The following is an 18,625-nucleotide window of genomic DNA, read 5'->3' on the forward strand; positions in this document are numbered from 1 at the left end:
TTCTGATATCATTGACATAATTGATATATGTGAGCACTGTGAACATTGAAAGCTTCAGTATTTTTTATAGAGTTTGTTCTTTTACTTTAGGTTCATCAGATCAAAGCGAAAAAGACAACAAATTGATATCTCCAATGCTTTAAGCAGCGCCGATTATGTGCCAAGAGTTGGAGGACTGTGTCATTATGGCAGGTACACAAATGCACCTTCTTTTTGAACATGTGCAAAGAAATGATGGTACCCTAAATGCCTCAATGGCAGTAATGGGGCGTACTATCTGTTTACACTCCACAAACAGGGAAATACTAAATTTACATCCACACAGCACTGCTAGATGATAAAAAGCAAAACTGGCCATTGAAGTGCATTTCATATATCACACAGTGTAAATTTGGTGTACAGTCTTTCATCACATAGCAATGAATAATATAGATCCTGTTGGTGTCTTTTTACAGTTCAAATGAACATATTGTTGTCATTCTGCAATAACCTGATAACATTTGGTTAATTTAATAAGAAACCCCCAGCTTCCTTTAAGTGCAAAGTCATTAGGATCCTCGTCGTCTTGTGGAGCAGTTTAGCCCCTTATGCCGATATGTTAGCACTGGATTGTGGCACTTGTGATTGGCACTTTTGAGTCTTCCCTTTAAGTTCCTTGAATGAACAAGACAAGAGTTTTTTCGCCGATTTCCATCACAGTGATCTTTTATGATGCTGTTAACTTGTTAAGTTTTCAATCTGTCCATTGAAAGTGCAATGAGTCCTGGCATACTACGATAGAGGGAACTGCTGTCCAGACCTACCAGACCGATAAATGATGAAAACTTTCCAGCGACACACACTCGAACACGAGCTCTGTACAAACCTTTTTCATTCTTCGAGCCCAGGTCCACCAGGATCTATGTGAGACGGGAGACATTAATGTTTGGCTTCTAGCCATCAGGAAATGTAACTTTATATCAATGTCTACAGTTTTCCTCTGCATATAGGGGGAATACACTGCCAACCAATGTCATTGTGAGTGCACTTGTTTGAATGTGGGAATGATTTACTTCCTGGTTCTGGGTCCCTGTAAGGGTGGAGGGAGGTGGCAAGGGACATCAGGAAGAAAGATCACAACCTGCTACTGTCATCTCCCCCCATTACGGCTGTGAGTGACCCGAAGGGCGTCATTGATTGACTTTTGTTAATGTTAGCACCCCTCTTTCTAGTTACAGAGGTTATATGCCCTCTGATTCTCAGAATTAAAGGAGTGGAGGTTTCCTACTAAAGGGCAAATCAGTTACTCATTTTGGTTAATTCCATGACTTTGGATATTTTTGGTCTCTCATTTATGATTACCTGAAGATATATGGGGTTATTTATCAAACTAGTGTAAAGTAAAACTGGCTTAGTTGCCCAAAGCAACCAATCAGATTCCACCTTTCATATTGTACAGCTTCTTTGTAAAATGAAAGGTGGAATCTAATTGGTTGCTATGGGCAACTAAGCCAGTTTTACTTTATACCAGTTTGATAAATGACCCCAATAGAGAATATATGTAGGTGTATGTGACATGTATATTATTTTAGGGGGCGTTGTGCCTTAGTTGCATTAGACTTTTTTCACAAATATAAGTATACTTTAATGCAAAAGGTTGCATGAATGCTGCCATGAGATTAAAGTGCTGGGTGCCATTTTCACAATGTGTCAGGTGTCTACTTTCAGAAAATATATGAGAATAATATAGATCTTTAATTATATCATTTAGGGGGTCATTTACTAAGCTGAAATACACCCAAATTAGGCGTATTTCAGGAGCAGATGGCGGCGCAACAGTTAGTTGCGCTGCTATCTGCGACTTCGCCCCGCTCATGCCAGTTGTAAAATAGTGGGCGTAGCAAGGGTGGGGAAGGGGACGGGCTGGCAGGTCTGTCTGATTTACCATTTTCAACACCTGTTTTAGGAAGCTGTCTTACATTTAGAACTGGCGCTGGACGCTCCGAAGTTATGGAGAAGCCTGCACCTCTTCATAACTTCGGCAGATCCTCCACCAGCTTTGGGGCTGTATTAAGACCAGCGTCTAAAATGCCTGTCTTAATAAATGTGCCCCTTAGTTTTGATGTGTGTCAAAGTTGACTTGTCAGTGAAAAAGTTAAAGAATATATTATTAATCAAAGTAAAAATCCAAAATGTAAAATATTTAACCTTGTACCAAGTAACAATACCTCCTGGACCTAATGCAGTCATTAAAATGGTTTAGATGTTTCCCACACACCATTAGGGCATTATATACTGTACTTTCTTAGTGCAGAAAAGGTAAAAGTTCTGCCCTCTAGTGTCAGCTGATGCTAGTGCTATGATAGTTCCAATTGAAACCTCTATTCTCCAAAGCAAAACACTCTAAGCCCACAATTTATACCAACATGAAAAGATTGTTGTAGAGAACAGCTCCAAACGTATTAAAAGGCACACAGCTAAATTTGTTGGCTTTTGAATTTAAGTCAGAAAATTAAATCTTTGCCTGCTATGATCAAATGTAGATTTTTGCCAAATGTGCGGTTGCGTACCCTTTTTTAGATTTAGTGGAAAAAAATAAGTCTAAGTCACACACACACACACTTTCCTCAGCACTTTTCAAAACTGGCAAGTGCCAAGAAAGTCACAATCATTTGCAACTTTTTTTTTTACACGCAAATGAACACCTTCCACCATGGGCCAGTTTTCGCCCTTCTGCCCAGGTAATTTTATGTGGTAATAGCTTTAGAACACTTTTATTTATCCAAGCCATTCTGAGATTGTTTTCTCGTGACACATTGTACTTCATGACAGTTATAAATTTGAGTCAATATATTTCACCTTTATTTATGAAAAACCCACATTTTAAGGACCATTTCATGTCTGAAGTCACTTTGTGAGGCTTACATAGTAGAAACCCCCCCATAAATGACCCCATTGTAGAAACTACACCCCTTAAGTTACTCAAAACTGATTTTACAAACTTTGTTAACCCTTTAGGTGTTCCACAAGAATTAAAGGAAAATGGAGATTAAATTTCTAAATTTCACTTTTTTAGCAGATTTTCCATTTTAATCAATTTTTTTCTTTAACACATGAAGGGTTAACAGCCAAACAAAACTCAATATTATTACCCTGATTCTGCAGTTTACAGAAACACCCCACATGTGGTCGTAAACTGATGTAAGGGCGCACGGCAGGGCGCAGAAGAAAAGGAACGCCATATGGTTTTTGGAAGGCAGATTTTGCTGGACTGTTTTTTTTTTTAGATGCCATGTCCCATTTGAAGCCCCCCTGATGCACCCTTACAGTAGAAACTCCCAAAAAGTGACCCCATTTTGGAAACTAGGGGCTAAGGTGCCAGTTTTATTGGTACCATTTTGGGTACATATGATTTTTTGATCATTCATTATTACACTTTATGGGGCAAGGTGACAAAAAAAAATTCATTTTGGCAGTTTTTATTTATTTATTGTTACTGTGTTCACCTGAGGTCATGTGATATTTTTATAGAGGAGATCGTTATGGACATGGCAATACCTAATATGTATACTTTTTCTTATTTATTTAAGTTTTACACAATAATAGCATTTTTCAAACCAAAAAATTATTTTTAGTGTCTCCATAGTCTGAGAGCCATAGCTTTTTTTTATTTTTTTACCGATTGTCTTAGGTAGAGTCTCATTTTTTGCGGGATGAGATGACGGTTTAATTGGTACCATTTTTGGGGACATACCCCTTTTTGATCACATGGTGTTGCACTTTTTGTGATGTAAGGTGACAGATATGGCTTTTTTGACACAGTTTTTATTTTTTTATTTTTACGGTGTTCCCCTAACGGGTTAGGTCATGTGATATTTTTATAGAGCTGGTTGTTGCAGATGCCGGCTGCGCGAACAAGTGTATTAAGGTGAGTTACATATAATTTTTTTTTTTTCCCCTCCAGCCCTATTGTACTATGCATTCTGTATTCAGAATGCTATTATTTTCCCTTATAACCATGTTATAAGGGAAAATAATGCAATCTACACAACCTTGAACCCAAACCTGAACTTCTGTGAAGAAGTTCGGGTCTGGGTACCACATTCAGTTTTTTATCACGCGCGTGCAAAACACATTGCACCCGCGCGATAAAAACTGAACAACGGAACACAATCACAGTCAAAACTGACTGAAATTGCGTACCTACTCGCACGGGTTTGCCGGACCTTATCCGGACACGCTCGTCTGCAAGGGGCCTAATGCGTTTTTCACTGATGGTTGCTAAGGCCGTTTAAAAACGGATCAAAACGCATTGTACCTGTGCGGAAAAAACTTAACAACTGAACGCAATTGCAGACAAAACTGACTGAACTTGCTGGCAAAATGGTGCGAGTTTCACTGAACAATAACTAATAATAATCATCATCATAATATAATACAGTATTACACATTGTATGTGTGTAAATTTCTTTTTACTCTAACAGTCTATAGTAATAATGTAATGACTATAATTCCTTGGAGGAATGCAGTCACTAGCAGCTAGTTAGATTGCCTACAATTCTTACCTCTTGGAACTTCATTGACAGGTCTCTCTCTGGAATCTGTAGAATCCATTTGTACTTCTCTTTAATGGACTGAACTTCATTAATGGCTTCTGACAAATGTGGACAACCTGTACATTTACAGATCAGGTTAAGAGAACTTCCTTTACATCACACAAAATTGACCAAAGTTTATCTTGTGAATATCTCAAAAATACACACTCTCCTGTTCAATGCTGGATTTCTAATCTACTGTATATCAACAACCGTTAAACTGTCTGTTCTCATCTGCATTGCGGTTTCCGTGTACAATGGAATCCATGATGCAGTACTGGGTCCATCATATCAAAGATACCCCCACACCCAACAGACTCCAATGACTTTTTATTGGGAGACTGTTTGGTTCCTTTGTGGTATTTATCATTTTGGTGGGAAGAATAATGATGCATTAAGCGATATTCTTCATGTAAAATCTGAAGGAATTTGTGATGGAACTGGAGTAGACAAGGAGCCTCTTAAGTAAATGTGAACACAGCCTTATATTTCTGTAGGGTATTTAGGTGTCAGTATTCCCAGTATTTCTTTTTTAGATTGTTTTGCTTAACACATCAAATACACTGCCTGTCCCCCCAAAAAAGTCGTCACCTGGATTTAACTAAGCAAATAGTTACGAGCCTCCTATTGGATAATTACTGCATGAGCGATTATCTTTCAGCTGGCAACAAGTTATTTAACCCCAACTGGTGCAATGAGTTGCTTCTCATTTCTTAAACAACCATGTCGAAAGACACATCTCGTGGTCGTGGAAAAGATGTTAGTCTCTTTGAGAAGGGTGAAATCATTGGCATGCATCAAGCAGAGAAAACATTTAAGGAGATTGTAGAAACTACTAAAATTGGGTTAAGAACTGTCCAATGCATTATTAAAAACTGAAAGGATAGTGGGGACCCATCTTATTCGAGGAAGAAATGTGGCGGGAAACAAATCCTGAATGATCGTGATCGGCGATCACTTAAATGTTTGGTGAAATCAAATCGAAGAAAAACAACAGTAGAACTCAGGGCTATGTTTAATAGTGAAAGTAAGAGCATTTTCACACGCCCAATGTGAAGGGAACTCAAGGAATTGGGACTGAACAGCTGTGTAGCCGTAAGAAAACCACTAATCAGTGAGGCAAACCAGAAAAAAAGGCTTCAATTTGCTAGTGAGTATAAAGATTGGACTCTGGAGCAATGGAAGAAGGTCATGTGGTCTGATGAGTCAAGATTTACCCTGTTCCAGAGTGATGGGCGCATCAGGGTAAGAAGAGAGGCAGATGAAGTGATGCACCCATCATGCCTAGTGCCTACTGTACCAGCCTGTGGGGGCAGTGCTATGATCTGGGGTTGCTGCAGTTGGTCAGGTCTAGGTTCAGCACCAGTATGTGCTCCAAGAATGAGGTCAGCTGACCACCTGAACATACTGAATGACCAGGTTATTCCATCAATGGATTTTTTCTTCCCTGATGGCATGGGCATATTCCAAGATGACAATGCCAGGATTCATCGGCCTCACATTGTGAAAGAGTGGTTCAGGGAGCATGAGACATCATTTTCACACATGGATTGGCCACCACAGAGTCCAGACCTTAACCCCATTGAGAATCTTTGGGATGTGCTGGAGAAGGCTTTGCACAGCAGTCAGACTCTACCATCATCAGTGCAAGATCTTGGTGAAAATGTTATGCAACACTGGATGGAAATAAATCTTGTGACATTGCAGAAGCTTATCGAAACAATGACACAGCGAATGCGTGCCGTAATCAAAGCTAAGGGCTGTCCAACGAAATGAGTGTGTGACCTTTTTTTTTTTTTTTTGGTGGTGACTTTCTTTGGACAGGCAGTGTATGTGTCTCTAGTTCAAAGTATTACAGTCAGCATTACTGCACTGTTTAAAAGGAGCCCTCAGATAAGGGCACCATAGTTCTACTGACAGGTTCCTTTCAACCTTTTTTTTTTACTGTAGTGTGATAGGATAATACCTGTGAAACTGGACATGGTGACATAACATTTATATTGACCACATGAAATCTATACATGCATACAGTACCTTGGACATTTTCTTTGGTGGCTCCAGTGACACTTGTGACATCTCTCTTCTGAGGTTGATAATGAACAGGTATCACTCCTGTTAAATGGATATAAGATGCATGTAATTGTACTGTAGTGGAGTAAACTTGTAAAGTGTACAGCCCAGCTCTGCCCTCAGACTGGACTATAGTCTGAATACCGCAGAGTGATGGTTTTGGAGCACTATGATACACAGTCATACCTTGATCTAAAAGCAAAGGGTCATCAGTGAGAATTATTCCGTCACTTCTGAGCTGTGACTTTAGGTTGTGAATGACCTGTCGTCCTTTTTCTTTTAGTTCCTCCACTGCATCATCATTCTTCTGGAATGACAAGAAAGCATCAGTATAGATTAGACTTTATGCGCTATTTTATGAATGTCTAAGTGATTTGTGCCCCGCGTTGTACACTGGGGAGGAATAAGCTGTTTGAAAGTGCTGAGGAGAACTGTACATTTAGCAAGACAAGCACTGACCCTAGAACTAACTTTTGCAGCTACTTTTAATGGTCAGTAGAAGTTGATGAGCTATCTGTATTCATTAAAGATACTCTTATATTCTCTCATATATGTCACTATTGATAAATATATCTACATGGAAGTACAGAAGTGCACTATTTGCTATTGAATATACTTAGTTTAAGTTACATGAACAGTCTAGTACTAGAGAAGAGTATGTCTTAAAGAGACAACATTCTAATTATGTACCTGAAAAAGCAAAAAGAGATAATATCGAATTTAAGGTCCCTTTACACGGACTGACTTTGCAGGTGATTATTGGGGGGAATGAACCATCAGAGGTGGTAAAAGCTGCATTTGTGTGCAGCAATCCAGTACTCTGTAGAGGGGACGAGCAATCTCTATAGCGATCTCTCCTCCCCATACTGATTCACTGTTTCTATGCAGCAGATCACTGTCTACACAGGACTATCTGCTGCCCAGACACAATGACTATGATGTCCACATCAACCACGCTTCTACCCAATGAACAAACTCATTGCCCATTCATTGGGTATTGGTGGCACCTTTACCCAGAGCAACTTTTGGAACAAGTGTTCCTAGGAACGCTCCTCCTTGATATTTGCCCAGCTCATTAGCCCATGTAAAAGGGCCTTTATTTTGTTATAATTTGATAGTAGATGATGCATCCACGTCTGAATAAGGAGGGAGGAATATGTGCGTGGTTGCTCACTGGCTGCTCATTTGTCAGTTCCTTAGAGAAGATGCAGACGAGAAGACGTGTATGTGAGGGGAAAGTTACTTTTTATAGGTGCAATCTCTGGCTCACACTGGCTGTGTATGGGTGTTCTCCCTGGTAAGCTTTCTCTATTAGGCTCCATTCACACGTCCGCAAAATGGGTCCGCATCCTTTCCGCAATTTTGCGGAATGGGTGCGGACCCATTCATTCTCTATGGGGACGGAATGTATGCGGACAGCACACAGTGCCGATTTTGGGTCCGCAGCTCCGCAAAAAGATAGAGCATGTCCTAGATAGGCATTTCTATGGGGGTGATGGGCTGGCAATTTGCGGGTCCGCAACACACCACGGACTTGTGAATGTAGCCTTAAGGTACTCTCTTGTAGGCACATTTTTTATTAAGGGTCATTAAAGTTTAAAATGTTAAGAATTATAGAATTACTGTATGGTGTTTTTGCAGTCTCTGTTTGGATGTATTATTCAGCTGCAGCATGATAGTTGTTACTCATCAAACCTAGTTTTTCCAGCAACTCCCCATGGATGACTGCAACTCCACCTGCCACACATCTCTCTGCTCCAGCAACGTCCTCTGTCTTTGACTGCTGCTTGGTCAGTGGCATTAACATGTCAATACAACCAACACTTGAAAATGATGTCAGGCCCTAGTTGCCTATCCAACCTTCTGCACCTTTTCTGAATATCAAGACACATTTGTGCATGGCTGTTGTTCCTGTTACTTTATTGATCCTGGCTCCTGTAGTTCCACCCTTGGTACTGACTCCTGACTTTCCATCTGCCTAGGATTGTAATTAATCGTCTGGCTTACTATACCTGACCACTATGACCTGACCTGCCTTCGAAGCAAATTGTTCTCTACTGTGTACCTGCCGCCAATCTGCGACTATTCTCGGGATTGGATCGTGGCCTGGCAGTCTGACGTTTAAAGTCCATACCTCCTTGGACAGGTTAAGGCCTCATGCACATGGCCTCTGTTATGGTCCGCATCCGAGCCGCAGTTTTGGCGGCTCGAATGCGGACCCATTCACTTTATTCGGGCCGCAAAAAAGATACGGACAGCACTCCACGTGCTGTCCGCATCCGTTGCTCCGTTCCGTGGTCTGCAAAAAAAATATAACCTGTCCTATTGTTGTCCGCGCTTTGCGGACAAGAATTGGCAGTTATATTAAAGGCTGTCCGTACCGTTCGGCAAATTGCGGAACGCACACGGACGCCATCCGTCTTTTGCGGATCCGCGATTTGCGGACCACAAAACACACAACGGCCGTGTGCATGAGGCCTAAGAGTGAAGAATGGGGAGATTTCTTAGACTCCTGGCTTTCCAGTGGCAAATCAACTGTGCCTTCAAGGATCCCCTTCTTCAGTGACAAACTTAACAGCAGTATTATACAGTCACAGTAGGGCGATAAGATTTATTCATTGTATAGTAGTATTGCTCATTTACTATATGAAAGTGATATTTAGTAGCTCTCTGGTGGTATTATTTGATCATAGGGAGCTGCCACTTCACCTTATTTGTTAATAGTGGTTCAGGTAATACACAATATAAAAGTAATATGTGATAAAGGCTTAAGAATCTCATACAGGAACTCCTTGGTAAGTATTTTTATGTTATGGTATTTTTATGTTATTTCTAGTGTTGATCACGAATATTCGAATTGCGAATTTTAATCGTGAATATCGGCACTTCGAGAATTCGCGAATATTTAGAATATCACTAAATATATTCGTAATTGCAAATATTTTTTATTTGTATTTTTTAAATAACAGTTTTAATGCGCATATTTTATTCGAATTTTATGCGAATTTTCGCAATCAAGAAAATAAATGCCTGGAGATCATGAATTTGCGAATTCTCGAATATATGGCGAATTCGAATATTGCCCCTGCCGCTCATCACTAGTTATTTCTAGCTGGGAGGAGTGCAGAGATAGAACAGTTTATTACTATAGCATATTATTACTATAATTATGTTACCTCCAGAAAAAGCTGCTCCTCTATGTCCTCAAATTCTTTTCCTGTTTGTTTTTTCTGCATTATGTTTGTAGAGCCTTGAACGACCATATGATAAAGAAATGAAGTCCAATCATCTAATCTGGGCCCAAGATCTGTAAAGAGCACTTCGAATGATGTGATTTGCAGTTCTCTAGGTGGAAGGTGATATATTAGTGCAATATGTTAAATGAACAATGGTTCTTCAGCAGGAAAGTTGTAATTTGAGAAAGAAATGTAAATATACATCATTACATACATTAATTCCATTTTCAATAAACTTTCCCTATCATCAAGTAGAGTACATTCAGGTTACCTGTGAATATCGTTTCCAATTGTTGTATCTGTTCTATTAATTTCATCTGAGATGATTTCCTTGTGTTCTTTGTCTATGACATTCATTAATGGATTCTGCTCTTTAAAAAAAAGAACACATTAAATAGCCAGTCACTCATTTTTGTAAGTAAAAAAAGAGATGAAAATGTATCACAGAACAATAATAACAAAGAAAGAAGAAAATAAACAAAATGGTACAAAAATTGACAGTAGCAAATTTCGTGTCAACGGCAATTTCCTAATTACTTTTCTTTCCATATTTCATGTCTGGTTTTGCGAACTTAACCCTTCAGGGACCTGCCATTTTTCACCTTCCTGACATGGCCTAATTTTGCAAATCTGACATGTGTCATTTTAAGTGGTAATAACATTAGAATGCTTTTATTTATCCGATCAAATATAAGGCTATATTTTTGTGACACATTGTCCTGCATGTTACTGGGAAATATGAGTTGATATGTTTTTTTTATTTTTATAAAATCCCAAATTTACTGAAAATTTTGAAATTTTGCTATTTTCTAAATTAGAATTTCTCTGCTTTTAAAGGGGGTTTTCAGGGGTTTTACACTAATCATCAGTATCTGATCAGTGGGCATCTGACATCTGGGATCCCCATGATCAGCTGTTTGAAAAGGCATCAGCACTCCTGTAATCGTCGAGGCCTTCTCTCAGAAAACCAAGCACAGTGCCGTACATTGTATAGCGGCTGTGCATGGTATAGCAGCTCAGCCGCATTCACGTCAAGTCATTTTATTTTCTTAGAACCCTAGAAAGCTTAGAATATTTCAAGAAAATTTCCAAAACCGACTTTTTAAGGACCAATTCCATCTTGAAATGACGTTCAGGGGCTTAAATAATAGAAGGAGCTCATTTTAGAAACTATACCCCTCAAATTATTCAAAACTGATTTTACAAACTTTGTTAACCTTTTAGGTGTCCCACAAGAATTAATGCAAGATGTAGGCAAAAAAAAATAATGCACTTTTTTGCAGATTTTCCATTTAAATCAATGTTCTGTAACAGCAAGGGTTAAAAACAAAACAAACAATATTATTTATAGGAACACCCCATGTGGGGAACCCCCCTCCATATGTGTGGCCATTTTGAAAACGACACTCTTGAAGGAATTTATTGAGGGATGTAATGAACGCTTTGACCCCAAAGGCATTTCATAGAATTTAGAAACACTTGACTGTGAAAATGGTATGGCTGTTGGACGGCATATTGTGCCGGAATGGTTTTCACCCTGACGTATCCCCACAGTGGAAACCCCCAAAAAATGACCCCATTTTGGAAACTACATCCTTCAAGGAATATATTGAGCAGTGTAGGTAGTTCTTTGACCCCACAGACATTTCACACTTGGCTGTGAAAATGAAAAATGAAATTATTTCCAGATTTTTCATTTTCACAAGGCATAACAGGAGGAAAAGGATGCCAACATTTGTTACCCATTTTCTCCTGAATACATTAACACCCCATATGTGGTCGTAAACTGCTGTTTGGGCACACTGCAGTACAGAAGAGAAAGAGCACTATGTGCATTTGAAACCTAGATTGGTGACTTAACTGTAGAGGCTCTGAGGTTAAATTAAAAAAAAGTAACCCCCTCAAGAAGTGACCCCCATTTGAAACCACACCCATCACAGAATTTACCAATGGGTGTATTGAGCATTTCAACCCCACATTAATGCACAGCAGATGGTGCAAAGTGAATTCTTTTTCACAGATATGCCATTTCGGTGTCCAATATGTTGTGTCCAGCATATGCCAGTGTCTTTTAAGCAAGCCCACTCATTATTATGCTGTTCTTCCTGTAGAGGCTCTGGGGAGAAATAATAACTGGAAGCCCTAAGAAGTGACCCCATTTGAGAAACTCCGCCCATCAAGGTATTGAGTGAGCATTTTGACGCTACCGTTTTTTTGCAGAAATTAATGCAAAAAAAAATTGCACATTTTCCACTTTTCATCAGTGAGGGCTCATTATTTTGCAGGATGGGGCAACATTATATTGATATCATTTTGGGGTATATATTGCTCGCTTGATATTATGATTTTTGACAGATGAGGTGACCAAAAAAATGACTCTTCTGGCACTGTTTTTATTTTGTTTACAGCATTCACTGTACTACTGCTAATACTAATAATGGATTACAATTGTATTAAATTTTATGTGCTGGAAACAAGCAGTTTATAAAATTGTTTGGATTATTTTTTATGGATTAATAGAATTTCACTGTAAATGAATTCATAAGGATCCGATGTATTTGTTTGATGTGAAATGTGTTCATTTATATGGTGAAGGCTTTGTTAATATCTGCAACATCATTTCCGTTAATTTCAGAAACCATCCAATAGATGCGACAGATACCACAGAAGAAAACACAGGCCAAAAATTGACGAAACATGGACATCATCATGTATGAAACACAGACTGTTCAGTGGTCCAGATGGTAACCAAAATAGTCGCCAATGCAACCAGGAATTTGCAAATGGCGATAAGACTTTAAAGTCTTATCGCCATTTGCGACTTGTCCCACCGCCGTGCTGCAGCTTTAAGAAAAAAAAACTTCCTTCAGCAGACGCACCATGCTAGGCACGTCTGTTGGAAGAGCCAATCCCCTGACATCCAGCCCGCCAGCCTGCGAGGACGACAACTCGGCAAGCTTGATGGAGGACAGACAGGAACTCACTTTCCCATAATCACTTTAGTCGCGAAGCATGTGCCGCAGCCAATCGGACTCCAGATGTGTTAGTCATGCCCCCCTGGGTAACGCTGGGAAGAAATGGCTTCCTCGGGTGACTACCAGCTGCTCCGCGCTGTCGCTTTCATCTGAGAGTCCCGTGCAGCTGCCCGGAAAAAGAGGGCGGGCGCGTTCCTGGACGTGCGCCGGTTAGATCATCACTTATAAGGTGGGCTTTGTGATACTAGCTCGGGTCAGATGCAGTGCACAGCGGGTGTTAGCGGTGACCCGCCACACTTTAGTGACCCACTATAATTGGTTACTGTACAGTGCTCCAAGCGCTGGAGCCATGTATGGTGGAGCAGCAGCTGTTCCCACTGTGACCGGCCCGCAGACCCGAGCTGATCGCAGCATACGAGTGTGTGCCCGGCACTGTGCACTGCATGCAGTGAGGTCTTCTCAGTGTGGTCTGTACAGTGCAGTGGTGTCTGTGCAGTGCAGTGGGGTCTATACAGTGAAGTGTGATCTTCTCAGTGTGGCAGAGGGTAGTGTGACCATGTACAGTGAGTACAGTTCTGACTAGTGCAGGTAGTAGTATGCCCAGGGTAGAGTAGTGCAAAAGAGTACGGTACCAGCGCTGTATATCCAGTGTAGTGCCCTGAGTACGGTACCAGTGCTGTCTATCCAGTGTAGTGAGTACAGTACCAGCGCTGTATATCCAGTGTAGTGTGGTGAGTACAGTACCAGTGCTATATATCCAGTGTAGTGAGTACAGTATCAGCGCTGTCTATCCAGTGTAGTGAGTACAGTACCAGTGCTATATATCCAGTGTAGAGAGTACAGTATCAGCGCTGTATATCCAGTGTAGTGTGGTGAGTACAGGACCAGTGCTATATATCCAGTGTAGAGAGTACAGTATCAGCACTGTATATCCACTGTAGTGTGGTGAGTACAGTACCAGTGCTATATATCCAGTGTAGTGAGTACAGTATCAGCGCTGTATATCCACTGTAGTGTGGTGAGTACAGTATCAGTGCTATATATCCAGTGTAGTGAGTGCAGTATCAGCGCTGTCTATCCAGTGTCAAGACAAATGGTTGGACACAGTGCACTGTCGATAAGTAAACAATGGGTTACCTTCCCTTCATTATATATTCCCTTTTAGGTCCCTTTCACACGAGCGAGGTCCAAACATTGAACTCGCATCGTGTGTTAGGAAGAACACCCGTCCTGTCCTCCCAGCACTGACGGGGTCACATAGCATTGTAATGATTTATGATGCTAAGTAACCCTTAGAGGTCTGGAATGTATTACATAACACTAGACAGGACAGGTCATCAATATCAGATCGGCGGGGGTCTGATACCTGGCACCCCCGCCGATCAGCTGTATGAGGAGACGGCGTGCGCAGTGTGCAAGTCCCACCTCCCGTATCTCTTTATGACCGCTGCTGGTTTGCCATAGACATAGCAGCAGCAAGCATGATAGGTCATCAATATTAAAAGCCCAGAGAACTGATTTAATAAAGGTTGATCAATAAATTATATATACCCCAGGATAGTACTATTGAAAAGTAGAATCCCATGTGAATGAAGGTTTTTGCCCAAAACAGAATTAAATCAAAAGTATGCAATCAATTCATATTTCTACACTGGAGGATCTAATCGAAATGAGCTCAGAAGGCCCTTCACTTGAGCCATTTAATCCTGAGCCCTGTGTTACATGCTGGTTTGGATATAAAAGAAAGAGGATGCCTCATTACACAGGATGGCCAAGTGATGCTGACATTTTGACTGTTTATTGGGACCAATAAACCCTAAATTTTGAACTATGTGATGAAAGTTCAAGTTTTTAAGTTCAGCTGTAAGAGGACCAACTGGAATGAGGAGGAGAGAGATGCAGGACACTGCACACAGTAATGCCTCATTCACACATCAGTGTTTGGTCAGTGATTTCCATCAGTGATTTTTGAGCCAAATTCAGGTTTTCGGCTCTAAACACAGAACAGATGCAGATCTTTCCCTTAGGTCCCTTTCACACGAGCGAGTTTTCCGTGCTAGTGCAATGCGTGACGTGAACGCATAGCATCCGCACTGAATCCTGACCAATTCATTTCTATGGTGCTTTGTACATGAGCGTTGTTTTTCACGCATCAGTTCTGCGTTGCGTGAAAATCGCAGCATGTTCTATATTCTGCGTTTTTCACGCAGCCCTGACCCCATAGAAGTGAATGGGGCTGCGTAAAAAACGCATTGCATCCGCAAGCAAGTGCGGGTGCGATGCGTTTTTCACTGATGGTTGCTAAGAGATGTTGTTTGTAAACATTCCGTTTTTTATCACGCGCGTGAAAAACGCATCAAAACGCACTGCACCCGCGGGGAAAAAACTGAACAACTAAACGCAACCGCAGACAAAACTGACTGAACTTGCTTGCAAAATAGTGCGAGTTTCACTGAACGCACTCTGAACACATCCGGACCCAATCCACAACGCCCGTGTGAAACCAGCCTTAGGCCCCTTTCGCACGAGTGAGTTTTCCGTGCGGGCGCAATGCGTGAGGTGAACGCATAGCACCCGCACTGAATCCTGACCCATTCATTTCAATGGGTCTGTGTACATGAGCGTTTTTTTTCACGCATCAGTTCTGCGTTGCGTGAAAAACGCAGCATGTTCTATATTCTGCGTTTTTCACGCAGCCCTGGCCCCATAGAAGTGAATAGGGCTTCAGTGAAAAACGCATTGTATCCGCAAGCAGGTGCGGATGCAATGCGTTTTTCACTGATGGTTGCTAAGAGATGTTGTTTGTAAACCTTCAGTTTTTTATCACGCGCGTGAAAAAGGCATCAAAACGCACTGCACCCGCACGGAAAAAACTGAACAACTGAACGCAATTGCAGACAAAACTGACTGAACTTGCTTGCAAAATGGTGCGAGTTTCACTGAACGCATCCGGACCTAATGCATCACGCTCGTGTGAAAGGGGCCTTATACCTTATCTCTGTGTAGCCCACATTACTGGTTTTGGCTCACAATCACTGATAGAAATCACTGATCAAAACACTAACGTGTGAATGAGGCAATTTTTTATATCATAATTATATATGTATTTAAATTTGGCGACTAAAAATTTTATTTGGCTCCTAAATCTTTCAGTTTAGGAGCCAATGGCTTCTAGGTAATTTTTTTAGTCTGGAGCACTGCTGTTTTTTCACAGACGGAACGTGGACATGTGAACAAGGCCTAACTCAGACAATAGTATAATCACAACTTCACACGCTCTGTAGTGAATGCAATTACTATATGTGACTTGCAAAAAGGGGCAAACAAATGGTCTGAAGATCTAAGGCCTCATGCACACGACCGTTCCGTTTTTTGCGGTCCGCAAACCGCGGATCCGCAAAAAAACGGAAGCCGCCTGTGTGCCTTCCGCAATTTGCGGAACGGAACGGGCGGCCCATTGTAGAAATGCCTATTCTTGTCCGCAAAACGGACAAGAATAGGACATGTTCTATTTTTTTGCGGGGCCATGGAACAGAGCAACGGTTGCGGACAGCACGCGGAGTGCTGTCCGCATCTTTTGCGGCCCCATTGAAGTGAATGGGTCCGCATCGAAGCTGCCAAAACGGTGGCTCGGATGCGGACCCAAACAACGGCCGTGTGCATGAGGCCTAAGACTGAAAAACTGCACCAGATCTGCAACATCTGGACCCAGAGGGGTTACACTTAACATAGGATTCAATGGTTAATTTCAATTCTGTAGAACAGTCGGGGTACAGTTGTGGCAGACGTAATACAGATGTTAAATGTGGCAATAGTCTGACTTTAAGCAAATCAACGTTTTTGGAGGCACACCATCATTGCCTGCATCGTTATAGGAACATTCATTCTAAATAAGTCTATGGGTACAGTAAAATCTTGAACTATTGTCTTTTTGATAATTACATTACAGATTGTCTAAGTGGGATACCTGTGAGATCTCTTTGGGTTCTGTGTGGAAATATATCACTGTACATATCTTCCATGAACTTTGGGATAGTCTGAGTGAAGAAGGATAAATCCATGTTGTTCCGCAAAAATTCCTCTGCCTTGCGCAGCAAATTTAGGAGAACTTGGAGATAGGAACGGAGCTCTGCAATAATTCCATATAATAATTACAATTAACATTCATGTGATATAAGCCAATTGCTCAATATCAAACAAAAAGCCCATAAAAGTATGCACTTTTCTCAGACAGTAACTCACTGAATTATTGGTTTTATTTCAGCCCAGGGAAACTGTCAGCTCCAACAGCTGTCCTAAGTAGGAACTGAGCCCTTTTAATACGGTCATGAAATTAATATTTACAGCCTATATTAGCACTATATTTTTAGTTGGTGTCTTGTAACTGGGCTGTCTTAAATTATTCATAATGGCTGCTATTCTCATGCACGGTAACTCTGCTGACTACAGGATCTAACGCCCATATATTACAGGTGTAAATGTTCTAGTAGTAACAATTAACCTCAAGGCATAATACAGGCCAAACATACCAGAATGAAAGCAGTATGTGCATCCCATAGGACTCTGTGAACAAGGAAGCATTGCAGAAAATCTATGACTATATATATTTCCTGCAGAAATAATGAATATATGATTATCGGTTTTATAGCTTCTTCTTTGTTTTTCTCCTGGGTCTTGTAGAAAATGTGATTGCTTTTTCTTTGTAATGCCGCTAACCCACCTTATACAGTATTGTATATATTTTGAGGGTTTCCAAACAACAAGAATTTTCCGGATTGGTTGAAACAGTTTAGGGAAATCTTTGCTATTTAATGAGTAACTGAAATTATGTATGTATGCATCTTTCAACCAAGGTACATGGTGTAGTCAAAGATATAAAGATTAACCCCATGCCGACAAATGCTACTTTAAAGGGAACCTGTCACCAGGATTTTGGGTATAGAGCTGAGGACATGGGTTGCTAGATGGCCGCTAGCACATCCGCAATATCCAGTTCCCATAGCTCTGTGTGCTTTTATTGTGTAAAAAACCCGATTTGATACATATGCAAATTAACATAAAAGAGTCATATCTTACTTGTGTGACCAGAGAAGAGTCATATTTTCAAGCTCTGACTCATCTCAGGTTAATTTGCATTTGTATCAAATCGGTTTTTTTTACACAATAAAAGCACACAGAGCTATGGGGACTGGGTATTGCGGATGTGCTAGCGGCCATCTAGCAACCCATGTCCTCAGCTCTATACACAAAATCCAGATGACATATTAACAACCTATGTTTGACTTCTCCGTGTAATTATTTTTTATAAAAAAAAAAATTGGTTGTTTATTTTCTAGAAATAATTTTTGAAGCCACTCCATATACAGTACAGACCAAAAGTTTGGACACACCTTCTCATTCAAAGAGTTTTCTTTATTTTCATGACTATGAAGGCATCAAAACTATGAATTAACACATGTGGAATTATATACATAACAAACAAGTGTGAAACAACTAAAAATATGTCATATTCTAGGTTCTTCAAAGTAGCCACCTTTTGCTTTGATTACTGCTTTGCACACTCTTGGCATTCTCTTGATAAGCTTCAAGAGGTAGTCCCCTGAAATGGTCTTCCAACACTCTTGAAGGAGTTCCCAGAGATGCTAAGCACTTGTTGGCCCTTTTGCCTTCACTCTGCGGTCCAGCTCACCCCAAACCATCTCGATTGGGTTCAGGTCCGGTGACTGTGGAGGCCAGGTCATCTGGCGCAGCACCCCATCACTCTCCTTCA

The 18,625-nt window shown here is 40.7% G+C and overlaps 1 protein-coding gene across 7 annotated transcripts in view; it reads right to left on the reverse strand.

The window, feature by feature from the left end:
- Window positions 1-258: 258 nt before the first annotated feature.
- PRSS56 (serine protease 56) overlaps window positions 259-18,625 on the reverse strand; it is a 67,122-nt gene continuing 48,755 nt past the window's right edge. For 6 of the 7 annotated variants that reach the window (XM_040428430.1, XM_040428426.1, XM_040428427.1 and 3 more), the window contains 7 exons: window positions 16,823-16,984; window positions 10,152-10,251; window positions 9,821-9,989; window positions 6,831-6,951; window positions 6,609-6,686; window positions 4,545-4,651; window positions 259-899 (listed from right to left, as the gene is read on the reverse strand). In XM_040428430.1, coding sequence (XP_040284364.1) covers window positions 726-899; window positions 4,545-4,651; window positions 6,609-6,686; window positions 6,831-6,951; window positions 9,821-9,989; window positions 10,152-10,251; window positions 16,823-16,984 — 911 coding nt within the window. In that variant the 3' untranslated portion in view covers window positions 259-725. The remainder of the gene's footprint in view (window positions 900-4,544; window positions 4,652-6,608; window positions 6,687-6,830; window positions 6,952-9,820; window positions 9,990-10,151; window positions 10,252-16,822; window positions 16,985-18,625) is intronic. The other variant, XM_040428428.1, reaches the window with a different exon arrangement.

Source organism: Bufo bufo, chromosome 4 (assembly GCF_905171765.1).
Source record: "Bufo bufo chromosome 4, aBufBuf1.1, whole genome shotgun sequence".
NCBI lineage: Eukaryota > Metazoa > Chordata > Amphibia > Anura > Bufonidae > Bufo > Bufo bufo.